Source organism: Daphnia magna, linkage group LG3, assembly GCF_020631705.1.
Source record: "Daphnia magna isolate NIES linkage group LG3, ASM2063170v1.1, whole genome shotgun sequence".
Lineage (NCBI taxonomy): Eukaryota > Metazoa > Arthropoda > Branchiopoda > Diplostraca > Daphniidae > Daphnia > Daphnia magna.
Window position 1 is genome coordinate 12,418,423 of NC_059184.1, and position 23,005 is coordinate 12,441,427.

General features: G+C 43.6%; 1 protein-coding gene and 1 pseudogene across 1 annotated transcript; one reads left to right on the forward strand and one right to left on the reverse strand.

The window, feature by feature from the left end:
- Positions 1-22: 22 nt before the first annotated feature.
- Positions 23-851, forward strand: LOC116935070 (annotated as a pseudogene).
- Positions 852-12,936: 12,085 nt separating this feature from the next.
- On the reverse strand, positions 12,937-19,605 carry LOC123470706. The gene has a single exon (XM_045171263.1). It carries the CDS (start codon positions 19,603-19,605, stop codon positions 12,937-12,939), a length of 6,669 nt encoding a protein of 2,222 aa, XP_045027198.1.
- Positions 19,606-23,005: the final 3,400 nt, after the last annotated feature.

Below are 23,005 nucleotides of genomic sequence, written 5' to 3' on the forward strand. Positions count from 1 at the left end.
TTCTTACAACGTCTCCTCCATAATGGCAACCATGAAATGTCCTTGCATTTCTCAAGTTTTGTTTGTAACTCAAAGTGTTTTTTAAGATTCAAGAATATAAATACCCAATAAATAAATAAACAAGATTGTTTTCATTGAAATGATTTCTTTATTGAAAAAATTATATCACGGCAGATTGTCGATATAAGTTTGGAGAACCAAAGGGAAGACATTGGATTTCTATCACAAAAATTCGAGGGACATGTTACAAACGAAAAATGATCAAACGATGAAGAATGGCAGCCAAGACGAATGATATCACAGCAAGACAGCTCGTTTTGCATATACAAAAACAATGAAATCGATGACGATTAGTAGAGGAGAGGCGTCTGTCTTTCAGCTTTCTGAGGGTGGCTGATGACGGAACAATCCCTCCAGCAAATATCGGCATCAGCTGAGCTGCTGGTCGTCCAGAAAGTGCCTTCGTGTTGGGTCGGTGTGATGGTCAAATGTCCCTGGATGTGGAGGCTGACCGGTGCGATGGTTCGGCGATTTGCATATTCGGTCACGATCAACTGTCGCAGTTTGGCTTCCAACGCTTCGTTCAGTGCGTTCTCGTCGACTTCTTCTTGATGTTGACAGCAGTCGACGTACTCGGATGATTTCAACTGAGACGGGTGCATCCACGAACGGTTGACCGGGGTCATTGGTTCGGCTTTCTGATTGGTCGTCTTCTTGTTGCGTTTGGTCAGAAGCGAAGCCATCGGTTTGACCAACTTGTTCAGCGGTGACGTCATCTTCTTAGTGATGAGACGAAGTTTCTGGGTCAATTTCGAGTTGAACGATTGAGACACCATTTTTCGAAGTTTTAGTGGTTGTGTGTAAGAGAGGATGTATTTCACTCACAGAAGCTTGGAGAGCGAATGGATGGTTTGTGGTTGGAACAGTCGGCTTTTTATACTAGTCAGGGTAAGCTAAGCTCCTCCCATCGGGGCTCCCCTTTTTTTACTTGGTTTGTTTGGCTCGTGGCAGGTGTGCGGTATACGCACGTTCGAGCGTCCCTTTTGTTGTGGACGCATGTCATATGGGGGTGGAGAACGTGGGAAAGGTCTCGCCAGTTCGGTTCTCACGGCTCCCAGGCCCCTTCTATCCACATTGTAGAATAAGGGGGGGCCGCTTTCGATTATCTGTATGTACACCCCCGTTTCGATGGCCGCGTCTAGTCGCGTCTATATAGTAAACAGCAGAAATATATGTAGAGACGTCTGTATATGGCACCCTGTCTTTCGTTCTAAGGCACACACACACACACATGGGCTATACCTAACAACTCATCTGGTCTATTCGACTTGGGGTAAAGGGGGTTAAGAATTTGTTCACACGGTCCTCCCACGCCCTTAGACGTCGTATATAGCCATATCTAGAAAAGAGAGAAATATCTAGGAAGAGGTCGTGTGTGTGTGTTCTCGAGTTACCCAAATTGCCATTGAAATGTGTAAAGGGAGGCCTTTCCTTTTTTAGGAGGGGGGTTGAACTTTGCAAAGACGATGTTCTCCGATGACATGAAGAGACTTACTTTTTTGTTTGCCTCTCAAACATGTAGGGGAAAATTTCGGTTTGGTCATGCGGACCTTTGACCTGTTGGATTTCAAGTGGACGAGTACGGACAAGTCACGACATGAAAATACACACACACACACACAAAAAAGAGGGAAGATAGAAACAAAAAATGAGTTCCCGCCACTTTGGGCTGTTCTTGGAGAAACAGCAGATGGCAACCGACTGAGAAACACAAATTTCTTGTTGGAAAGACAAGGGGCTAAAGAAAAATCATTTTTACTATTACTACTACTACTACTACTATATCTAAAGGTTAGACTTCCCCCCTTATTCTAATGTCATATACATCATACATAGCCGAGCCTATATTATACTTTGATTATGGTTATGATGATGATACCTATAGGCCCTTTTTTCTTTTTCGAGGGGTGAAAAAAGTTCACCTTTGTGCCTCTTTTTTTCTCTCTTAAAAAATTTGAGAGAGGCACGAGAGTAGACAATAATCATAAAAAAAAAAATAGAAAGAGGGGTTGAAAAAAAATTAAATGCGGATGTCTTTAGCCCAACCCTTTTCTATATCGAATGGAATGTGAGGTTAACTGTATATATATATACTAACAACCCTTTTCCATCGATTCATTTAAAAAATAAAAAAAAAAGCCAAGATTGGATTCAGACGGTTTTAATGTTTAAAAATATGATTTGTGCGATTCGGAAATGAATCATGTACGGCATCCATTAGACGGGATATAAGGGTAGTAGTTGCGGATGGAGATAAATAGATTTATTTCCAGCGTCCTTTATTATTATTGTTATTTCTTGAGATATAGACAAGCTACCAGCATCCTTTACATTTCCACCATTTCATGCATTATATAGGAGTATATATACGTAGATATATTATATATATATGACTATGTCCGCTACATATTGTTTTATGACTTTTTATGGTGGTATATCCACTGTGATATATATAGGCCCCCTCCGGATGGGGCGATAAAAGAAAAATAGCGGATAATACACGCATCTCTCTTCCGGGTTGTAAAATTATTATTATTATTTATTTTATTTTTTTAATTTTAAATCCGGGTAATCATATCATAATAATATTTTCCCTTCCCTTCCTTTCATTTCATCGATGCTCATTAAAGAATTAAATGAACTTTGATTCTCCCCTCCGTTCTTTATATAATCAGTTGAAAATGTTCGATGTGGGGGTTTCTTTGAAAGGATATTTAAGAAAAGAAAAAGGGACATCTGAAGAAATCTGAAAATCAAATGTTATTCCAATTTTGTCCATTCAAAATGTGTAAAGACCTGTGACGGACTCGTCGATCAGCTCGATTTGCTGCTGGAAAATCAGACGAACATGTCAACCAAATGTTTTCAAATGTTTTCCCCTCTTTTTCAAAAGGTGTGGAATTGTAGATGGTCAAACTGATATGTTGGAATCGGACACTGAAGAAAAGAATCCAATAATAAATCTCAAAAAGGGGGGGATAGGTATAGTAGTATAAGAAAAATAAACGGGACAAACCCATGATGCCCTTATAAATAGACTGACCGAGTTCCCAAATATAGGAGGGACTCTCTACTCTTGTAACCCAACTGAAAAGAGTGAATACAAGTCTTGGAAAAAGTCCACCGGTGTTCTGATTTTGACGCACATAAGAAGCCATCAAGAGGAGGGGGAAGACGTTGGTGGGAAAATTTACTTGCAAAGAAGTGAGGGGGGAAGGGGAAATGCATTGAAGACATTTCCAAGTGAACGTTCTATTGAAATGGCAATTGACTAGACGCCTTGGACGCCTCCCCGTCGTGTTCCAGCCTCTTCATTGTGTGATATAAAAAGTTGGAGGAAAAAAACGGGTCTCCCCCCTTTTAAGAAACACCTCCTTTCTTATAACAGCACATGAATATGTGGAGACGTATAGCAAATGAGGCTGATGCACAAAAAGGCGCCTTCTTTTTTTTTTTTCACCCTCACGTCTATTTTTTTAAAAAATAAGAATCTATATACCTGAATGCGGTTGCTATATAGACGAAGAAATATTATATAGCCAACCAGGAGGGGTATACAGCAATTAGACGTCCACTTAGTTTGCCCCATCTTCAACCCCAGCTCCGTTGGGGTTCATCTCTTTTTATATAAAGATGGCTGACGACTCGTCGTTTCCAGTTGAATGGATTTTTTTATATTTTCCCTCCTTCCCTTAGATCCTTTTTTTCGAAATGTATGAGCCCTTTTTCTTCTTATTATAGTCCTCACCCTTGGCCAGATTCGGAAATAAAAGATTTTTCTTCTTCTTTTGGTGTGTATGGCTACTATAGTGGTGTAGTTGATGGTCGTCTTGGTGGTGGACAGTGTTTGTGCACGTGCACGTTCAATAGAAAAGAAAGAAAAAAAACCGACCCCAAGCTTTTTTGGGTTTCTTCTATTCATTTCTCCCCTCCACACACGCACACAAAAAAAAAGGGGAAGAAAAATAGAGATAAATATAAAATGAAATAAAAAACCTTTTTTTTTTTTTATTATTATTCTTTACAATTTCTTTGAAGATATGAAAGGGAAAAAGACTTTTTCGCCTTGATTGCACTATTCGATACGGTGTAGAGACGGTCGGATCCGTTTCTCTTGATGGTCATTGATTCGGTTCGAAAAACATGGCCGTATAGCGGGTCTTTCAAATGTCGTTTTTCTTATATAGTTTTCTTATACGTCTTGCCAGTCTAATGGTCAGCCGTTCATCTATTAAGAGTTTGAGTACAAGGAGAGAAGATCGAGAGGAGGTCATTTCAACATCGATTTAGACACGGATCATGGGCTGATGGGCACATATACTCTGAATGGCTCCTATATATGTATGAATTTGAAAGGTACACACGCATGTAGCACGCACTCGAGCTGTATATATTTAAGTTCACCGTGTGTGTGAGACCTTTCTCAAATATTGGGTCCCAAAGATTCTCTCTTTCTTTCGTCTCTTTTTTGATATTAATAATAGGCGACGGCCTATAAATGGTCATTTTCGGATGGTTAAATAAATACATAAAAAATTGTGGGGTCTTTTTTTTTCTTCTTCTTTCTATTGATATATAGGCTGTTTAAGTATTCTTCGATGCACGGCTATTTGAGTATTCTTATTCGATGCACGGCTGTGTCACTCACAGATTAAATCGAAGACCACTCCTTTTTTTAGGTGGTTCACATCTATCAGTGCATCGCCATACAAAGGCATGTATTTAAAGAAAAAGAAGGTCTATAAATAGAAATGGGGGAAAGGACGTATATTATTATGTAAGGCTATCGTCTGTATAATGCGTGTTTCGATTCATTGAGTCCACTAAAAACGGGGGCTTTATTCATCTGAAAGTATAGTCTATAGTAGCTCCTTCAAGATCTAATCGTTTGTGCGCTATAGACGCGAGCAAACCGCCAACTCGAGTGTTTATTTGCGGATCGATTGATATAACAGTTGCTCTGTGTTTGTGTAAAGGAAAAGGTCAAGACGTTTATAGTCGCCACCTGGACATTTATTGCAGCATATTTCCCCCATCGATCATTGAGTTCTATTAATAAAGCGGTTGAATTATACTTGAGTTTAATCGTTGAACTCTGTGCTCCATTCATTCAATATTTAAATGCAGGACTTTTACTTGAAACGTCGATAATTTAATGAATTCTTTATTTAAAAAAAAATGGATCTTGATATAATGATTTATAATAGCAAATGAGTGTCGATGAACTGCGGACCGGTCGCGGATCTTTAACCGCTTTATCTGTATCTAATAGCTTTAAAACGAGTTGTCTGTTAGTCTACTGCTTTTATATAGACCATGGTCGATTTGATTTTTAAAGCAGAAAATGATAAGGTTCCCCCTCGCAATTTGATGGCCGATGTCGAATCGAATAAAGACGCGAAAACCGAGCGCTTTTTACTTAGCGATTTTCCATCATTTCAATTTAAATGGCCCAATTGATTATACTCGCCTCGGCCATTGGGAAAATGCGCGTGATCCGCTTTTCTAAACTGCAGCAATCGGACAAAATGAAGAATGAAACGGAAATTGATAGCGTTGCTAAACGCGCATCCGTTCGGCTTGTTGCTGCTGCTGCCCAAGTATATCCCAAGAAAATCGATTTGACTAACACGGCCTTTGACTCTATACGGACGGCACCTTGAAATAAGAAAAAAAAAAGAAGAGGTTCTTTTATTTCCACCTATTGACTGCGATTGGCTGTAATTCTGACTAAAGAAAAAAAAAAAAGAAAAGGTTTGTCTTGGAAATGCGGAGGCATCAGACGCGATGAGCATCAACATGCACAGTTGAAGAAATCTACCGACACACAAGAAGAAGGGGCTAAGGATCTTTACAAATCCCCCACACACGTGCACACTTGATCATTTCAAAGTTGTCCCTACCGTCTTTTTTGAATAGAAAAAAAAAAAAACCCTCGAAAATGCGGCGTGACCCTTCTATTCTATTTAACCTTTTCTTCTTTTTCTTTTTTCCCCCATTTCATATAGGAGACTCCAGTGGAGTAGAAAAAAAAAAGGGGTCTGGGCAAAGTTATTATACACGCGTCTCTTCTGTGTCTATAAGGACACTAGGCCCCTCCGCAGTGGGGGTAGACACATCAAGATCTACACTGTATTTAAAAGGATGCCTATATACGAAAAGTAGATAAGAACAACCCCCACTAAGAAAGAAAAAAAAAAGTCATTCGAAGAGATGTGTATAGTCTATATATACCTGGACGCTGATGGAGGATGTATACAATACTCTGTCCACACCATTGAGCACGCGAAGGATCAAATCGGGTCCAGTTCTTTTTTTTTTTACTCTCATTGCCGGCCCTTTTTATCTCCAGTGTGTGCTGGTTACAACAAAAATGAAAAGAAGGGAACGTTTTTTTGTTTTGTTTTTTTTGTGGTCATCTTTTGATGTCAACATGACCATCAAAACGCAGTGACACATCGAAAATGGCGGGGGATGAGGTCTTGGGGGGCTGAAGAGAAGGAGAAATAAGAGTAAAAAAGAGACGACGAAAGAAATAGTATTTCACGGTTTGGCGGGTTGGAGACCCACGCAGAGTGCGTGGAAAAACATCTGCCCTTTTAAAGCATTTACAAATAGCTATATATACGCGTGGACTCTACATTTTGGGTTGCTGATGGTTTCTTGAAGTTGAAAGTACATATATAAGAAAAAGCTTTTCTCTTTCTGGCGCGAAGCTTAAGATGTATTGCCATTTATGAGAAGATGATCCTTCTAAATATAGTGGGGTGTATATATATAGAGCTCTGAAAATGAGGGACTACCGCAACGGCTCCGCTTCACTTACCACTTGGCTCTTTTTCCCTCCCCCATTATGGGTAATCGATTCATAAAAATGTTGAACGAGACCAGCGTTTCAACATCTTTTTTTTTCTTTTCTTTTTCGCTAAATGTTACGAGCGTTTAGATAAATAGTCTACTCATGCTGCGGGTCCATTACATCGACGTTTACATATTACACAAGCGTGTTAGTACACATCACAAAAGGGCTTTACATTTTCGTGTATTTATAGATATATATACATGTCTGAACTTGTGTTGTGCTGTGTGTATGAACAGGTCAGTTGAATTCAATCGCCGGAAACGGTGGTTTAAAAAATAACAATTGATGAATGTAATAGAAAAGTATATTTTTCAAAAAATATGAAATATGTGGGAAAGGAAATGCACCGTCAAAACATGTTTGATACGATATAGAAATCTCGATTCGTCGTGGGTGTATTTTATTTGTATTTATCGAATTGTGCTGATGGGCTTGTATAACCATTCGTTTGATTTTTTTTCCCCCCTTTTTCCTGAATGAGTTGAAGGTTTAATTCTTTGTATTAATCAATATATAATACCCGTCATTGTGTATAACCGGCAGCTGTTTCCCGCTCACGCGGTACTTCCCACGTGAACGTTCTGCCCTATACGTCATTCCCGATTGTCAGGTTGCACATAATAGGTCAGTATGTAGATGCTACCCAACCCATGAATTGTTGTGTGTGTGTGTGTGTGTATTTTTTTAAAATTAGATTTCATCTTTATCTAATTTAACGAAAAGATTTTTGAATGTGGAACTGCAACGCATTAGAATATAGATTTTACGGCCTGATGTTTTGAATGTGATGCACCAATTAACATGTCGTCAGTTTTTTAATGAAACCACGTAAAATACGATTATCGATAAACCAGAAAAAAAAAATGTTTTAGTGAAAATGAAAATAAAAAGAACAAAATCCTTAATCCAAAATAATGAATTCCAATTTTCTATCCGTGATGACTTGCATCCCACAATAACCAAGTAGATGTTAAACTCTAATTCATTTTGTGCTCCAACCGTCTCGAGAAATAATCGAAATAATAAAGAAAAGGGAAGCCGATTAAATAAGTTTTTTCTGATTCAAACAGCTTCTATATTAAAATGACAAAGTCTTTTCTACGTCTATTTCTGAATTTGAATTTTATCTCATTAAATTCCCCTCCTCCTCCCCCAAAAAAATTTATTTTCTCTCTTCAAATTAAAAAAAAAAAAGGGAAGTTGAGAGAACTTTTCTGGCGGTAGATGCTAACCTATTTAATATGCTCCAAAAGTATAAATATTTTTTACGACGTTCGCACCGCGCCCGTCATCAAAGCGCGGCACATTTTATCACAGAAGATTTTGCCCTCCTCATTGCCTCCCACAAAAACGAGAAAAATAATTTCAACGCTATATGCTACACATAGCCAAGTTATATACATCGAACAATAAATTGTACGTATACCCTGGCACAGCCACACAGGCCCATCACAATCTATAGTATAGGCTAATTATCGATTACGAGGTGTGCAGCAAAACACGTGTTCCTCAACGCAGCAGCACGTCCCTCTCTCATTTTGTATTAAATAGAATAATATAATACAAAATTTAATTTTACAGAAAAAAATTAAATAGGGGAGAACCGAACACAAAGGAACAAGTATATACATTTATAAGATATATATTATATAGTCTATACAATAGACATTATACAGAATATATTATGCTGCATTATAAAATATGTACGTGTATATACATCGCGTTATTATCCATTCGTTCCGCTGCAGACCTCGTTACGTAAAGGGGTTGCTCTACAACAACAACAAAAAAAACCGCTTTCTCGCTCTCTATACTTGGTGAGAAAGTCTATATGAACATATTCAAAGGCCATATCTTGTATTTATATAGAATTTCGTTTTTGCTGCGCATAGTAAACAGCATTTATTTGATGTTATATATGGTTGAAAAAACGACAAGGCAAGAGATTGCGAGGAGATGGAGGCGAGCATTCAATTAGAAACACGTGCGCTCGTTCTCGGTTCTATACACAAACCCCGGCAGTTTGTGATGTGCCAGTCTTTTGTGAAGAGTCCTGAAAGGCGAGCGATAGAGTGAAGACGCGGCGATATAATGTAAAAAGAAAAAGGGAAAACATATTCAGATAATATAAAGAAATGTGATCCTTTTTTTGACCCGTTGCTCCTCTTGTGCTAGTCTTTTAATGACTTTAGCAGCCCCCTCCCCCACTTCGTGTATAGAGTAGCTCACACAGTCCTTTTCATCTGCTTTTTCTTGGCTGTGTGTAAAGATGAGAAGGTTATACGCAGAAGGAGATCTATTTAAATAGACGTCTGTTGTTGTCGCCTCCATCATCCACCAGCAAATTTTTTTTTTTACTCCTCCTTTATTTGCCTCCCCATTTTTCTTTCCCCTTCTCCACTCAATCGAGATATATGTTAAACGCTCGTATTTCCATATCTGTGCATAGATCGAAAGACGATGGGTTTTCTTTGAAAAACACACACTGCATCATGGTTTTGTTGGTTGAAAGATTTCAAGGGACGTTTGAACTCAAAATAACAAGTCGACCTTTCTGAAGAGAAAGTAAGGAGATACTATACGTGCATGGGTGTTTGCCGCGCATTGGATTATATAGCGTCTTCTTTCTGAACTAATTAGTCAACTCATTATCTGGTCGGGTATATGTAGGCGAATGAGATGCGGACGTGGGTGGGAGACGCTGATTGGTCTGTACAGAGTATAATGGAAGGGCCAGTGTCCAATGTATTTCGACACGTGTTTTCCGAAGTCAAAATTCGACATTCGATCGTGGGGTCTATTTAATGAAGGCTAATGTCATGTTCAGCGCTCGCACGAAAGGCTTTTTTTGTGCGTTTATTTTGGTCCTTAAATTCGGTTAGAGCTAAAAAAAAGGGAGACATCTTTGAAATGTTGTGAGACCTCGTCGCTAAACATCGGAAATGGCCTTCTGCGGGTTTCAAATATTTGTTTACTTGGAAGGAGGGAAAAAAAATAATAAGATAACGCGCATACATGGCAATCGAGAGATATTAACGAGCATGTTTTGACGTGTGGCCATATAAGCGAATGCTGCAATGACGCACACACGCGACGCCAGAAGGCAAATTGCCGCAGACGCGGTACTTAAAACATTTTTTTAAAAAAAGGATGGCTCCTTATATACACGATGTGCGTGAACGTTTTGGGTGCGTTTCGTTCAATAAAAAGAAACGGGATAAATGTGAAAAGAGCAACCAGGTTTTGTTTTTCTTTATATTCAAACATAATGAAAAGTGAAATTTTGGGGGCGTGTAGCCTACTGCTTAATATATAGAAAGCGGGTACGAAGTGACGTCATCCTGTCTAAACGAGCAATTGCAGAATAACAGCGATAGGTTATATCATAAGAAGAAGACAACCATCGTTACCGTTTCAGTTTATTCATCTGAAAAATGTACAGTTAGATTGAATTTTATTTTTTATTTTTAAGGAATTGTTGATTGGCCTGTTTCAAACAACCCCGGAAGAAGAAAAGCTCCGTTCATCGAATTCCCCGAAAAAAAAAAAAAATTATAACAAACTCGATGTCTCAATCTGTGAAAAAAAATAAAAATATTATAACAAGCGTGTCTATAAAATATTATAACGGTTCAGCCCTTGCAAAACTCATAAAAGAATTTTTTTTCCCCCCAAATAAATATGAAATCCGTTATACTTAACGTCACAACTTGTTGCTCCCTCGCGTCATCTCATCACGTCCATCATCATCCTAGAGATAATAAAGAGATAACGGGGTTAATATACAGAGCGTGTATGTGTGCTGTGTGTCACACGACGAAGGCCAGTCAACACAGGTCCCCCTCTTCTTCTCCCATTTCCAACCAAGAAATCAGATCGCTCCAACATGGTTAAAAGACACAACACAACTAGGGTCTTCTTCTTCTTCTTCTCTCTTTGTATATACACAGCCCCATTATTATACTTTCAAAACGATGATGAAGAAATATAAGAAAAAAAGAACGTCTTACACCCCCCCATATTTCGCGCTTCATTTTTGCCTCACTCCGCGGAGCGTGGGAATCCGGCAATTTGAGCCACGGATGAAAATAAGGGTGGAAAAGAAAAGAAAAAAAGAAAACACTTGTCAAACAGTCGCTAGAACCCATGTTACGATGTATAGACCAAAAAGGGCGGCGACGCTAATATTATATAGCCGCCCTTTTTATTTTTTTTTCGCTTTCCATCTGTTTCTTTCTTGTCGGCGCTATAGAGAGAGACGTCCTTTTCGACCCCTCTTTCTTCGATTTCTATATATATAAAGACACACGTGAGTTTTCTTCTATGTTATAACCATAGAATAAAAAAAACTCCCACGCTTTTTAGATGGGACGCAATACACAGGGTGAAAAACAGGGCGCGAAACGGGCTAAAACACTTTAGTTTGATATTTCATCTTTATGCTTTCGCGTTTGAATGTTTTAATTTCATTTATAATGTATTAGACTATATTTCAAAAGTTTTGAATTATAAAATAAAATTAAACTGTATAGGGCTAGAAAGATTGGCCTTGGCTGTTAGATATGGAGAAGGTCTTCACGTTGTCTATATAGATTGGATTGGACGTTGTTGAACCGCGTCAGTGTTAGGCCTAATTATCAATTCCATGTGAGAAAAAAAAAGAAGGGACGATGCGAGACGGAAAAAGAAAACCGGCCACCACAAATTTCCAATTAGAAATTAGATTTCTTGTTTTCTTCACGGGAAAACACGATGATCATCCGGGTAATTATAATCTACCTATATATATTTTCATTTTTTTGTTCTTTGAATTTCAGCTTCCTTTTTTCATATTATACGGGTGAAAGTATAACAACATATAGGCCCCCCTCATCCCAATTATTTTCGAACAGCACGAGACCCATCTGAGAAAACAAAACAAATGTATTTTATTCTATATATTTTGGTATTTAAAATTGTTAACTTTAAAATGATTAAAAATAATAGCCATAATAAAAAAAAACACAATCACCTTAAAAAAAATATTATTATTATTTTTTTAAAATGCAAAAGCCTCTTTTAATTAAACGATTATATTTTGTGATGATGCGATGGCGCCATATGAAGAAAGAAATCTAGTTCTATAAGGGATTCCCTTTTAGCCGGTTCATTATAATATGAAGTTTGTTAAATTCCGATGAAGCATCATCGTGAAAAAAAAAAAAAAAGGAATCAACAAAGAAAAGAAAATAACTGGGAAAGTGCGGCAGTTTATGTGAGGGGGGAGAGCCCTCATCATTCCGATCAAAGCCGTCACTCCGGTTTATTGGAACCTGATATCAGGGCGGGGATGACGTTCTTCTATACATGTTTACATACGTTCTTTGAATACCAGCAATTTATAAAGCGCTGTCAAGTATTAAAAGAAGAAGAAAAAAAAGGAATTCGATTTCTAGAGGGTTTTATTTTAAAAAATCCGCCACGCGTCGCGACGCTGTGCGACAATAGAAAACAGGGCGTTTCGTTTGTATACGGGGCCATTTGCCAGCATCGCTATTCAATTTGATTCCTTCGCTCTCTTTTGTCTATTTTAAAAAGAGGAATCTCATTGTGCCGATACCGAGGATCTTCTTTCGATTGATTGCGTGACGCCCCCCCCCCTGTTGCCTTACGCACGTGAGCAGAAATGGAACGGGAAAGAAAAACGGGTTACACAAGTAAATTTATTTGTGTGACAAAAACGAGTGTGGCGTTGGAGTACCTACTCCACAACCACCGGTTTTACAAACCGAGAAGACAGACGGAATTTTTTTGGGAAACACTGGTACGACTTGCCATGAGCACGTTGCCACACGTGCTCCTCAAGCCTCCAGTTAAACACGGGAAAAAAGACAATTTGTACGGGGTACGGGAGGAAAATACTGGTTGCCTGCCAGTATCGCGAAGAAAAACACTTGTAAATTTCGGGGGACACTGTAGAAAAACACTACGGGAAAAACGGACGGAAAAGGGCCGAAAAAACTGGAGAACAAAAACTAGTGAGCTGCAACATGTGCTCCGGTGGGCTCGTTGTTCTGTAATGTCGGGTCGTCGGTAGCTCCACCCTTCGTTACCGATTTCCCTGACCCTATTTCAGGCGTTGCCAGATCGGGTTCGGTACTTTCGGCGAACTTAACGGTTTTGGCAACCGCTGAGTTGCCAACATCGCCGGCCCTGCGATCTACTGGGTTAGTCGCACCTTCTCTGACGTGGACGGATTCGATTAGAAGGAGTTGATGCACTGGTCGATGACGTTCCGTTCCGTTCGTCTGGATATGGGCCGATCGGACGATCCCATCCTTTCCGGCGACGACTTGGATGACTTTGCCAGTGGGCCAAACACCACGGGGAGTGGACGGATCTATGAAGACAACGATGTCACCAACTTCGAGATTCGGTTGGTCTTGATACCATTTTTCACGCTCCGTGAGACCTGGTATTATTTCCTTCATCCAACGGCACCAGAACTGATCTGCGAGTGCCTGCGATATTCGCCACCGTTTTTTGGCGCATAAATCAGCTTCGGAGAAGACGTCGGGTGGAACGTTGGGATTCGCACGACCAAGAAGCAGATGATTTGGCGTCAAGCTTTCTGGGTCGGAAGGGTCATCACTAGTGGCTGTGAGTTTTCGGCTGTTGAGCACGTTTTCTATGTGAGACAGTGCGGTGACGAGGATCTCATCGGTGAGCCGTTGCTTTCCCAAGACGGATCTTAAGGCCGACTTGGCGGAGCGGACCATTCGCTCCCATGCACCACCGAAGTGCGGAGCGATGGGTGGATTGAAGTACCATTTGGTTGGTTGACGACCAAGGTGCTTAAGGATAGCATGTTGATTGAGATTTTGTAGACATTCGGCCAACTCACGCTGTGCACCAACAAAGTTCGTTCCATTGTCGCTGTGGAACGAAGCCGGAACACCTCGACGATTTTGAAAGCGATCCAGTGCCGAGATAAATGAGCTGGTGTCTAACGAATAGGCCATCTCCAAATGGACACAACGGGACGTAAGGCATGTGAAAAGGCAGCCCCACCTTTTGACAATTCGTCGGAAAATGGTGGTGTCTATTGGACCAAAGTAATCTACACCAGTGTGCGTGAATGCGGGATATCCTGTCTTCAAGCGGAAACTGGGTAAACCGGCCATTTTTGGTCTCAAGCCCTTTGCATACTTCCTCTTGCAAGGGCAGCACATGCTGAATACCCGTTGGGCAGTAATTCTACCTTTAGGGATCCAATATTGGCTTCGTGCTTCGTGATGTAGTTGCTCTGCCGACAAATGTGCGCGATCAAGGTGCATTTGGAAGAGAATTAGCTCCGTTAGGCGTTGTTGACGCGGAAGAATGATCGGGTGGCGAGTGTCGATTGGAAGAGGCGCTTTGTCGATACGACCTCCCACGCACAACAGACCTCGATGATCCAAATACGGCGACAGTTTGATGAGGCTGGAGCTGCTTTCGATTTGACGGCCGGCCCGTAAATCATCCACCTCGTCACGGTAAACGTTGGACTGAGCGTATCGAAGGAGAACGTTGCGAGCTGAACTTATTTCTTCGGCAGAAAGACCATCCAGCTTCCTCTGCTCCGGGTTCTGGCGTGCGTTGGCAATGAACCGAAACATATAGGCGACAGTACGAACGATGATGTGGATCCTCGACTTCCTTTCAATTAATTTGTTGAGCTCGTTATCGACCAATTGGACTTGGCCAACCCACGTAGTCTCACGGATCTCCGGGTCATTTGACTTCAACGGTGGAAACGACGGATTACATGGCCAGTCGGTAGAAATTTTGAGAAAGTCTGGTCCAGAGAACCAACGATGTTCCAAGTTGAATTCAACTGCGTCGAGTCCTCGACTTGCATCATCAGCAGGGTTGGCGGTGCTCGGGACATAATTCCACTCGTTGGGTGAAGAAGTCTCGAGGATTTCTCCTATTCGGTTGCCGACATATGTGTGGAAGCGGCAAGAGCTGGATTTGATCCAGCTGAGGACGGTAGTCGAGTCGGACCAATAAGTGGTTGTTTCAAATATGAGATCGTGTTCTTCTCGCACCTGAGCAGCCAAGCGAGCAGCTAATACGGCTGCGTTCAACTCAAGACGCGGAATGGTCATGAATTTCAATGGTGCGACTCTCGATTTGGAGATGAGAAGGCGGGTATCTGCTGTTCCGTTACGGTAGACGAAACGGGCGTAACAGACGGCCCCATATCCCATCTCAGACGCGTCACCAAAGGCATGGAGCTCCGTCACCACGACATCGTTACTAGTCGGTGTAATACAGCGATCTAAAACGAGGCCATTGAGTGAAGGTAATGGGCGCGCCCACTGGATCCAGCGATCGATTAAATCTTGGTCCAATTCTTCGTCCCAATCGAATTTCCGTCGCCAAATATCTTGCATCAGGAACTTTGCCTGAAACACTATCGGAACTAAGAAACCGAGTGGGTCAAAGATGCTGAAGATGGCTTTCAGAAGATCACGTTTCGTCCGACCGTCAGTGCTAACAGAAGCTCCTAAGATGAAGGCGTCGAGGCGGAAATTCCATACAAGGCCGAGAGTTCTCTCGATGGGTTCAGCGTCAAGATCCATGTTAATGACTGTCCCTTCGAGTTGTTGGCCTGGCAGAGATTTACGAACGATGGCATTGGATGTTGCCCATTGGGTGAGCGGGAAACCACCCTTTATCAACGTCTCGGTTAGACGATGAGCGGTGGAGATGGCTTCTGCCTCCGTAGGAAAGGACACCAACCAATTGTCCATGTAGAAGTGCCGAGTGATGTGCCGGAGGAGGTTATCGTTTCCGTAGTCCTTAACTGTTTGTTGTAAAGCGTTCGAGCAAACAGCTGGAGAGGAAACAGCGCCGAAAAGGTGCACATCCATCTGGTAAACATCTACTGGTTTGGTCGAACCAGGATCACGCCAGAGGAAACGGAACGCCGGCCCGTCGATAGGCCGCACTCTGACTTGATGAAACATTTTCTCTATGTCACCGATTACCGGAACCGCATATTGTCGAAAGCGGAGAAGTATTCCGACAAGGTTTGTGAGAAGATCCGGACCTCGCAGTAGAACGTCATTTAGACATGTTCCATGACACTTTGCGGATAGGTCGAATACAACACGGCACTTTCCTGGTTTGTTCGGATTGAATACCGGATGATGTGGGTTGTACCATGTCCGATTAGAAGGCCCAGCGTCGATTTCGGCCTTAGTTAATTTATGAGCATGCTTCAGTTGGACGTAAGTGTTTATGACACCTTTATAAGTTTCAGCCAGCTTGTTATCCCTCGAAAATTTCCTTTCGAGGCTGGAGAAACGTCGTTGGGCTGCGAAAAAGTTGTTGGGTAAAGCTGGGTCATCCAACTTCCACAATAGACCGGACTCGTAGCGCTCGCCATTGTGTTTTGTAGTCTCCCTCAAGATTTTCCAGGCTTTCGCTTCGTCTTGGCTGATTGGCTTCGCGACGTTAGGTTTGGTGCCAAAGGTGTCGAATTCGATGAACTGTTGTAGTAAGGTGTCGCATCGGTTCTCGGCTAGGCTGAGATGGAAGCAGTTCCGACTCTTGTCCTCAGCTTGTGCAGCGGGACCGGCAACGCACCAACCAAATGCAGTGAGGTGAGCACGAGGCGCCCGTTGATCGTACGGATCTTTGCGGGTTTCAAAGATCTCGATCGCAGCAGGATGATCCTGTCCGATCAGGATAGCGACGTCTTCGTCAAGCACCGAGTGGATTGGCACATGAGCGAGGTGTGGCCATTTCTTTGAAAGACCCGTGAGATCAATGGAATTCTTGCTCAAACGGAAGGTATCCATCACGTGCACGTCCATGATATTGAAGGTGAAGCGACCGTCCAGAGAAGTAATGTCGAATTTAACTATCTTGTGGGAGGTCGGTCGGCTTTCTCCATCAACTGTTCTTGTGACGACTTGTTCCACTCGACCTTCCAACCCGAGAAGCGTTGCTACACCTCGTTTGATGACCGATATTTCACTACCGCTATCGAGCAGAGCGAACAGTTGAGTCTCCTTCCCGTTGGCGCGCAGGATTACCGGAACGATAGGAAGAAGAGTACGCTTGGTCGATCCGGTGGCTACCGATCCGGAAAAACCAGATGTCTTCGGGTCTCCCTTTTTGGGGTATAGTCGCGGAGCCCCGTGTAGCAGAGGGTGGTGGACACCGTCGCAATTTTGCTGGTTACACCTCTCTGTTCGGCGGCATTCTTTACTGAGATGGTCGCGGCCTAGGCAACGAAGACAAGCGTTGCACTCCTTTACGATAGCGGCTCTTTTTTCAACTGGGACCGCTTTAAACTGCCTACAATCCTTTAGGTGGTGGGAGTGTGTGGACTTACACCCCGGGCATCTTGATTGGTCAGATTTGTCGGTCTTGTCGGTGGTGGTGTTGAAAACGTTGTGGCTAGGAGTACCATGCCGTTTCCCGTCGGTAGGCTTCTTGAAAGGTTTCGGATGGGGTGTCTCTATGAATCCAGCGCGGATGGAATGCTCGGCCATAGAGACTCCGTCTAGCCATTTGTCCAGGTCCTCTACCGTAGATAAGTGAGGCTGCATGGACCAGCTTTTCTCTCCCCACCGGCTTCGTAACGCGGGTGGAAGCTTGGCGACAAGTTGGGAAAGTGTTGCGTGGCTGTGGAGCTCCAATCCGTAACCGCCGAGCTGTAAAGTTGCTACAACGGAGTGGAGATCGGACGAGAAAGCCCGCAGAGCTTTGTAGTCGTTATCTCGGAAAGGCTGAAGTTTTAACAGAGATGACGTGCAAGCCTGGGAGACGATTTGGGCGTTCCCATATCGCTTGTGAAGTTCACTGAGGGCGTGCTGGTAAAGTCCCGGGTTCAGCAATGCTCCGCCAATGTCCTTCCGGATAGCAGGTGTGAGTGCATCATAGAGATGGGCGATGCGTTCGGCGTCGGAACCTACGGCGTCATGGACAAAGACTTTAAACATCTGGATGAACATGGGCCAATGCCGTGGATCCCCATCAAAACTTGGCGCCTTCATCCGTGGTGGTTTGACACCGGAACGTCCTAAGGTAGCATTTGATTCTTCAAGGGTATGGATCCACGCATCCGGCGTGTAAACCCGTGAGCGGTTGACGAATGTTTGCGGAGGGACCGAGTGACTCGATGGACCTGATGGAAAAGGCGGCGGTGCCATACCGTTACTAGGGAACGGTTCGGACGTAGGTAGCGGCGTGTCGTGATTTGGAGCGGGGGTGAACGACGGTGGTGCGTTATTTGGGGGGGCAGCTGGCGGAGGTGGCACCCAGTGAGGGACTTGCTGGTGATGGTATTGCGGGGGTGGCACGAAACCGCTCGCAAATGCCGGTGGCGGGGCTTGTTGTCGAGAGCCAGCGTGCGTTTGTTGATAGGCGGATTGCGGAGCACTAGATGTCGTAGTTGGTACGTAAGGAGCCGGATTTGGCGCTGGGTTCGAAACAGACTTAGGGGGTTGAACGGAGACTCCTCTCGTCGTCTGACTTATCGCTCCATTAACCGATTGTGCTGGGGGTGAAACGAAAGCTGGGTTCGGAGCAGGCGTCTGGGCAGAGGCCGCAGGTACGTTTCTTTGCCTGTCTGAGATTGGAACCGGATGATTTGAGGGTCTTCTTGGGGTAACAGCTTCGTATGCCCTCGAAGCGAGCCCGAAAACTTGATTTAAAAATCCAGTGGAGCCTGTGGACGAAGCGATTGGTTTCGGCGTTGTAGTCGGTACCGAAACCGGCGGTGTGAAGAGCCTAGTGGGTGTCAACGACTTCGGATGATGTGATCCAATCGCTGGCGTCGCGCTCATCGACGCATCAGGATTGTTCGATGTTGTTGTCAATCTGATTGCGCTGGGTGTCGTGACTTGAATCGGGTTTTGTGTGTTGATCGCCTGATAACTGGAAGACGTTACGGTGGTTGTCGGTGGTAGACATGTACCCGACGATACGTTTGACGGAACACTCGTAGTGATCTGCGTCTGCTGAGGCGGTTCTGGGTCGTCTCCGGTCATCTCGTTAATTTGCCTTTTTAAGATGGCGCCAGAAAGACGTTGGAGTTCTATTTGCGCTTTGAGCTCTCTCTGCTGACGATCGGCTGTTACTGCCCGTTGATAATCTTCGGCTTGGCGTAAGGCCGCATCTTCGGCTGCTCTACAGACCGCTTCGTCTTGAGCTTGTTGGAGCTTAAGTTCTGCTTCTTGCTGCAATCGTTCCGCTTCTTGAATCTTAACGCGGGCAGAAGATACGTTGGATGCGCGTGAGGAATGCCTGGATGAAATTGACTCCGACCTACGGTTTGTGAATTTGGTCAGATGATCGTCACAAACGGCTAAAACCGCTTTGTGCTCGTAGATAACCGCTTGTAACCAGTCTGTCTCACCTTTGATAGCTTCATCCGAAAGGTTTGGGGCGGAGAGTCGTACGAATCGGTCGTGTATTGCTTCTAGCTCATCGTAATCACGAACGTAAATGGCCCTTAACGGTCGGATGATGTCACAATCATCACCTACTCGGATTGCTCTCTGTAGCCTATTTCCCGATCTGGTATGAGCCGATTTACTAGTCGTTCGGGATCGTTTAAGACGTACAAGATCGTTAGTAGTTTCCCAATCATACTCCTCGTTATCTTCGATGATCGTAGGAAGCGGAAAAGGTGGTTGAGACATGATGAGGTTTATTTGTGAACGAAAACGATGATTTTTACAATGAACGGACGGGTTACGTTGCCCTCCTACAAAGGAGTGGACAGACGGAAACGGGGGAAGAGATTAATAGAATTTATAACGAACGATCCGGTCTTGAGGGCTCGGGCGGAAGAGTTCGCTTAGACCGACGAAGCGCGTTTCGTTAGTCTTGGTATTCCGCAACCGTACTAATCTCTTAGGTGGTGACGATGGCACCTGCCCAGGTGAAGGAGCTTCGTCTTCTGAAGAAGGACCGACTTCGTCGATGACTTCGCAATCGGACAGGTTTGGAATGAAGTCGCGTTCTTCAGGTTCCGGTGAACCAGGTGGAGTGGGTTGTTCAACCACCGTTGAACAAGGCCACGGTTCGTATGGATGGAAGGAAACCTTTCTGGGATTTGGCGGTGGCACGAAATCCGAAAGACGTGGCCGCGGTGTACGTTGTTGCTCTTGATCAGCGAATGTAACAGCAGAAGCGTCGGTGATAGCAACAGCGTTCCTTGCCGCTTGATGTGACTCGAAACGGTTAAGGGCTTCCGATTTCCTTCTCTCGCTGCGTAAAAGCTTGTCCGCCTTCTTCTTCTTAGCGCTGTTAAACTTGCGCGGAATGATGCCGGCTGGAAGAACTGGGCAGCGGAAGGTTAAGGATCTAGCGTACGGGACGGTAAGGCTAGAATAAACCGGATGGATGCTAGTTTACACTCCAGCTGACGGGACGGTAGAGCTGGGCAAGCTAGAAGCGGAAAGGTCGGAAGATCCAGCTGACAAAGCCGTAAGGCTGGACAAACTGGCTAGCTGCTGGAGTGAAAGTCCAGCTGACGAAACGGTAAGGCTGGACCAGCTGGGCAGCTTGCGTTGAAAAAGTCCAGCTGACAAAGCCGTAAGGCTGGACAAACTGGACAAAGACTGTTAGGGTGGTGTCAAGCTGATAGAACGGTAGGGTTTGACAGACCGGGCAGCTTTCGGTTGAAAGTCCAGCTGACAAAGCCGTAAGGCTGGACAAACTGGGTGGCTGCTAGTGTGAAAGTCCAGCTGACGGAACGATAAGGCTGGACAAACTGGGCAGCTTGTGCTGCAAGGTCCAGCTGACAAAGCCGTAAAGGCTGGACAAACTGGACGCGTGCTGCAAGGTCCAGCTGACAAAGCCGTAAAGGCTGGACAAACTGGGCAGCTGGTAGAGTTGAAATCCAGCTGACAAAAGCCGTAAGGCTGGACAAACTGGACGCGTGACGGAAATGACTGAGCTAAGTAAACCACCTACCGAGGTTGGAATAACTTAGTTGTCTTGTCACGGGTGCAAAATAAACTCACGAAAATGATTCGCGGACGCTCTCGCGAGAGCCGACCAGCGTAATCAGCGGAAACGGGAGTGAACAAAAAATAACGAAATGATTCGCGGACGCTCTCGCGAGAGCCGACCAACGTAATCAGCGGGAATGGAAGTGAACAAAAATAACGAAATGATTCGCGGACGCTCTCGCGAGAGCCGACCAACGTAATCAGCGGGGCGGAAATGAACCCGTGGACGCTCTCACGAGAGCCGACCAACGAGCTAGAGCGGGGGGGGGGGCACAGCAATTATGTTTTATATTACACACAAACAAAATTTTAAATGCAATGCAAATTAAACATAAATGAAACGAAATAAATGTTCGGGTCGCTTGGTCTGCTGTGCTGGAATCAGGTCAGCCGGCCAAAATCTCGTTGAACCGGAACAATTTAGTGGTCGGGATCGGAATGCCTGCCACGCGGGACTTCGGAAATGGCTGGATGAAAATACAGCACAATAAGGGAATCCGTAGGCTGAGAGGAGGCCAGGTGAGTAGGATAAACTCGCTGCAGCTCCTTGACGATTTCTGATAGCGTGCGTAATGGCCGCCGTGCCGGGTTTCGGATTCCCGGTCGATGCACCAATTTGTTGCCTTACGCACGTGAGCAGAAATGGAACGGGAAAGAAAAACGGGTTACACAAGTAAATTTATTTGTGTGACAAAAACGAGTGTGGCGTTGGAGTACCTACTCCACAACCACCGGTTTTACAAACCGAGAAGACAGACGGGATTTTTTTGGGAAACACTGGTACGACTTGCCATGAGCACGTTGCCACACGTGCTCCTCAAGCCTCCAGTTAAACACGGGAAAAAAGACAATTTGTACGGGGTACGGGAGGAAAATACTGGTTGCCTGCCAGTATCGCGAAGAGAAAACACTTGTAAATTTCGGGGGGACACTGTAGAAAAAACACTACGGGAAAAACGGACGGAAAAGGGCCGAAAAAACTGGAGAACAAAAACTAGTGAGCTGCAACATGTGCTCCGGTGGGCTCGTTGTTCTGTAATGTCGGGTCGTCGGTAGCTCCACCCTTCGTTACCGATTTCCCTGACCCTATTTCAGGCGTTGCCAGATCGGGTTCGGTACTTTCGGCGAACTTAACGGTTTTGGCAACCGCTGAGTTGCCAACACCCCCCCTCTTTTATTCATTTCATATATACGGAACTGTATAAAGCAAACAATCTCTACGCCGTTAAGGGACCCTCTTCTTGCAACAACAGCAAAAAAAAGAAATAAATGCAATAAAAAGAGAGAAATGCCAACAAATATGTGCTGTATTCATGGGGGCGAGGACACTTGCATACCTCCCGTGAAAAAAGTTTTATTATTATTCTTCTGTTGTGCGTGTGTGTTGTTGTATATATACAGTTAAACTGAGGGGGTTATAGGAGTAGCCCTAAAGGTTGTTTTTTCTTTTTCGTCTCTTTAAACGTGGGAAAACATCTGCTGCTGCTATTCGCTCCATCAAGACCACCGACTGCTGCCGGTCTTAGTCTATGTATGTGTGTGTGTGTGTGTGTATGTGTGCGTATATAGTACATATACAGATAGATGTTTTGTATATATATGTGGGGCTTCTACTCAACATACTCCCCCACTTATCTCTCTATTGTGATACGACGCCCAAAGACCAGGAAAGAAAAACGCGCATTCCATCGGTATGTATAGACCCAACAGCTTGTGCTGCTCTTCTATGCGCACGGATCGATACTTAAAATAACACACACGAGCTGTGTGTGGGAAGAAGAAGAAGCCCTGTTTACCATATAGTATTTATATAGTCTACTAATATAAGGTTTATTATTATTTACTTTTTTTTACCTGTTCACCCCCTTCTTAGAATTGTATAGGAAACATAGGTGGGAGACCAACAAACGTATATAAGGTTATAATCACATCATTATATAGGGAAACAGTTAGACTAATAGATCCATTGACCCGATTTAAATGTTTTTTGGATTGTTCTCTTCCTATACAGTCTACCTTTTTTTTTTTTTTTTAATGTGTGAACGAAAATATAGAAGAGGAAGATATGTTTCTCTATATTTCA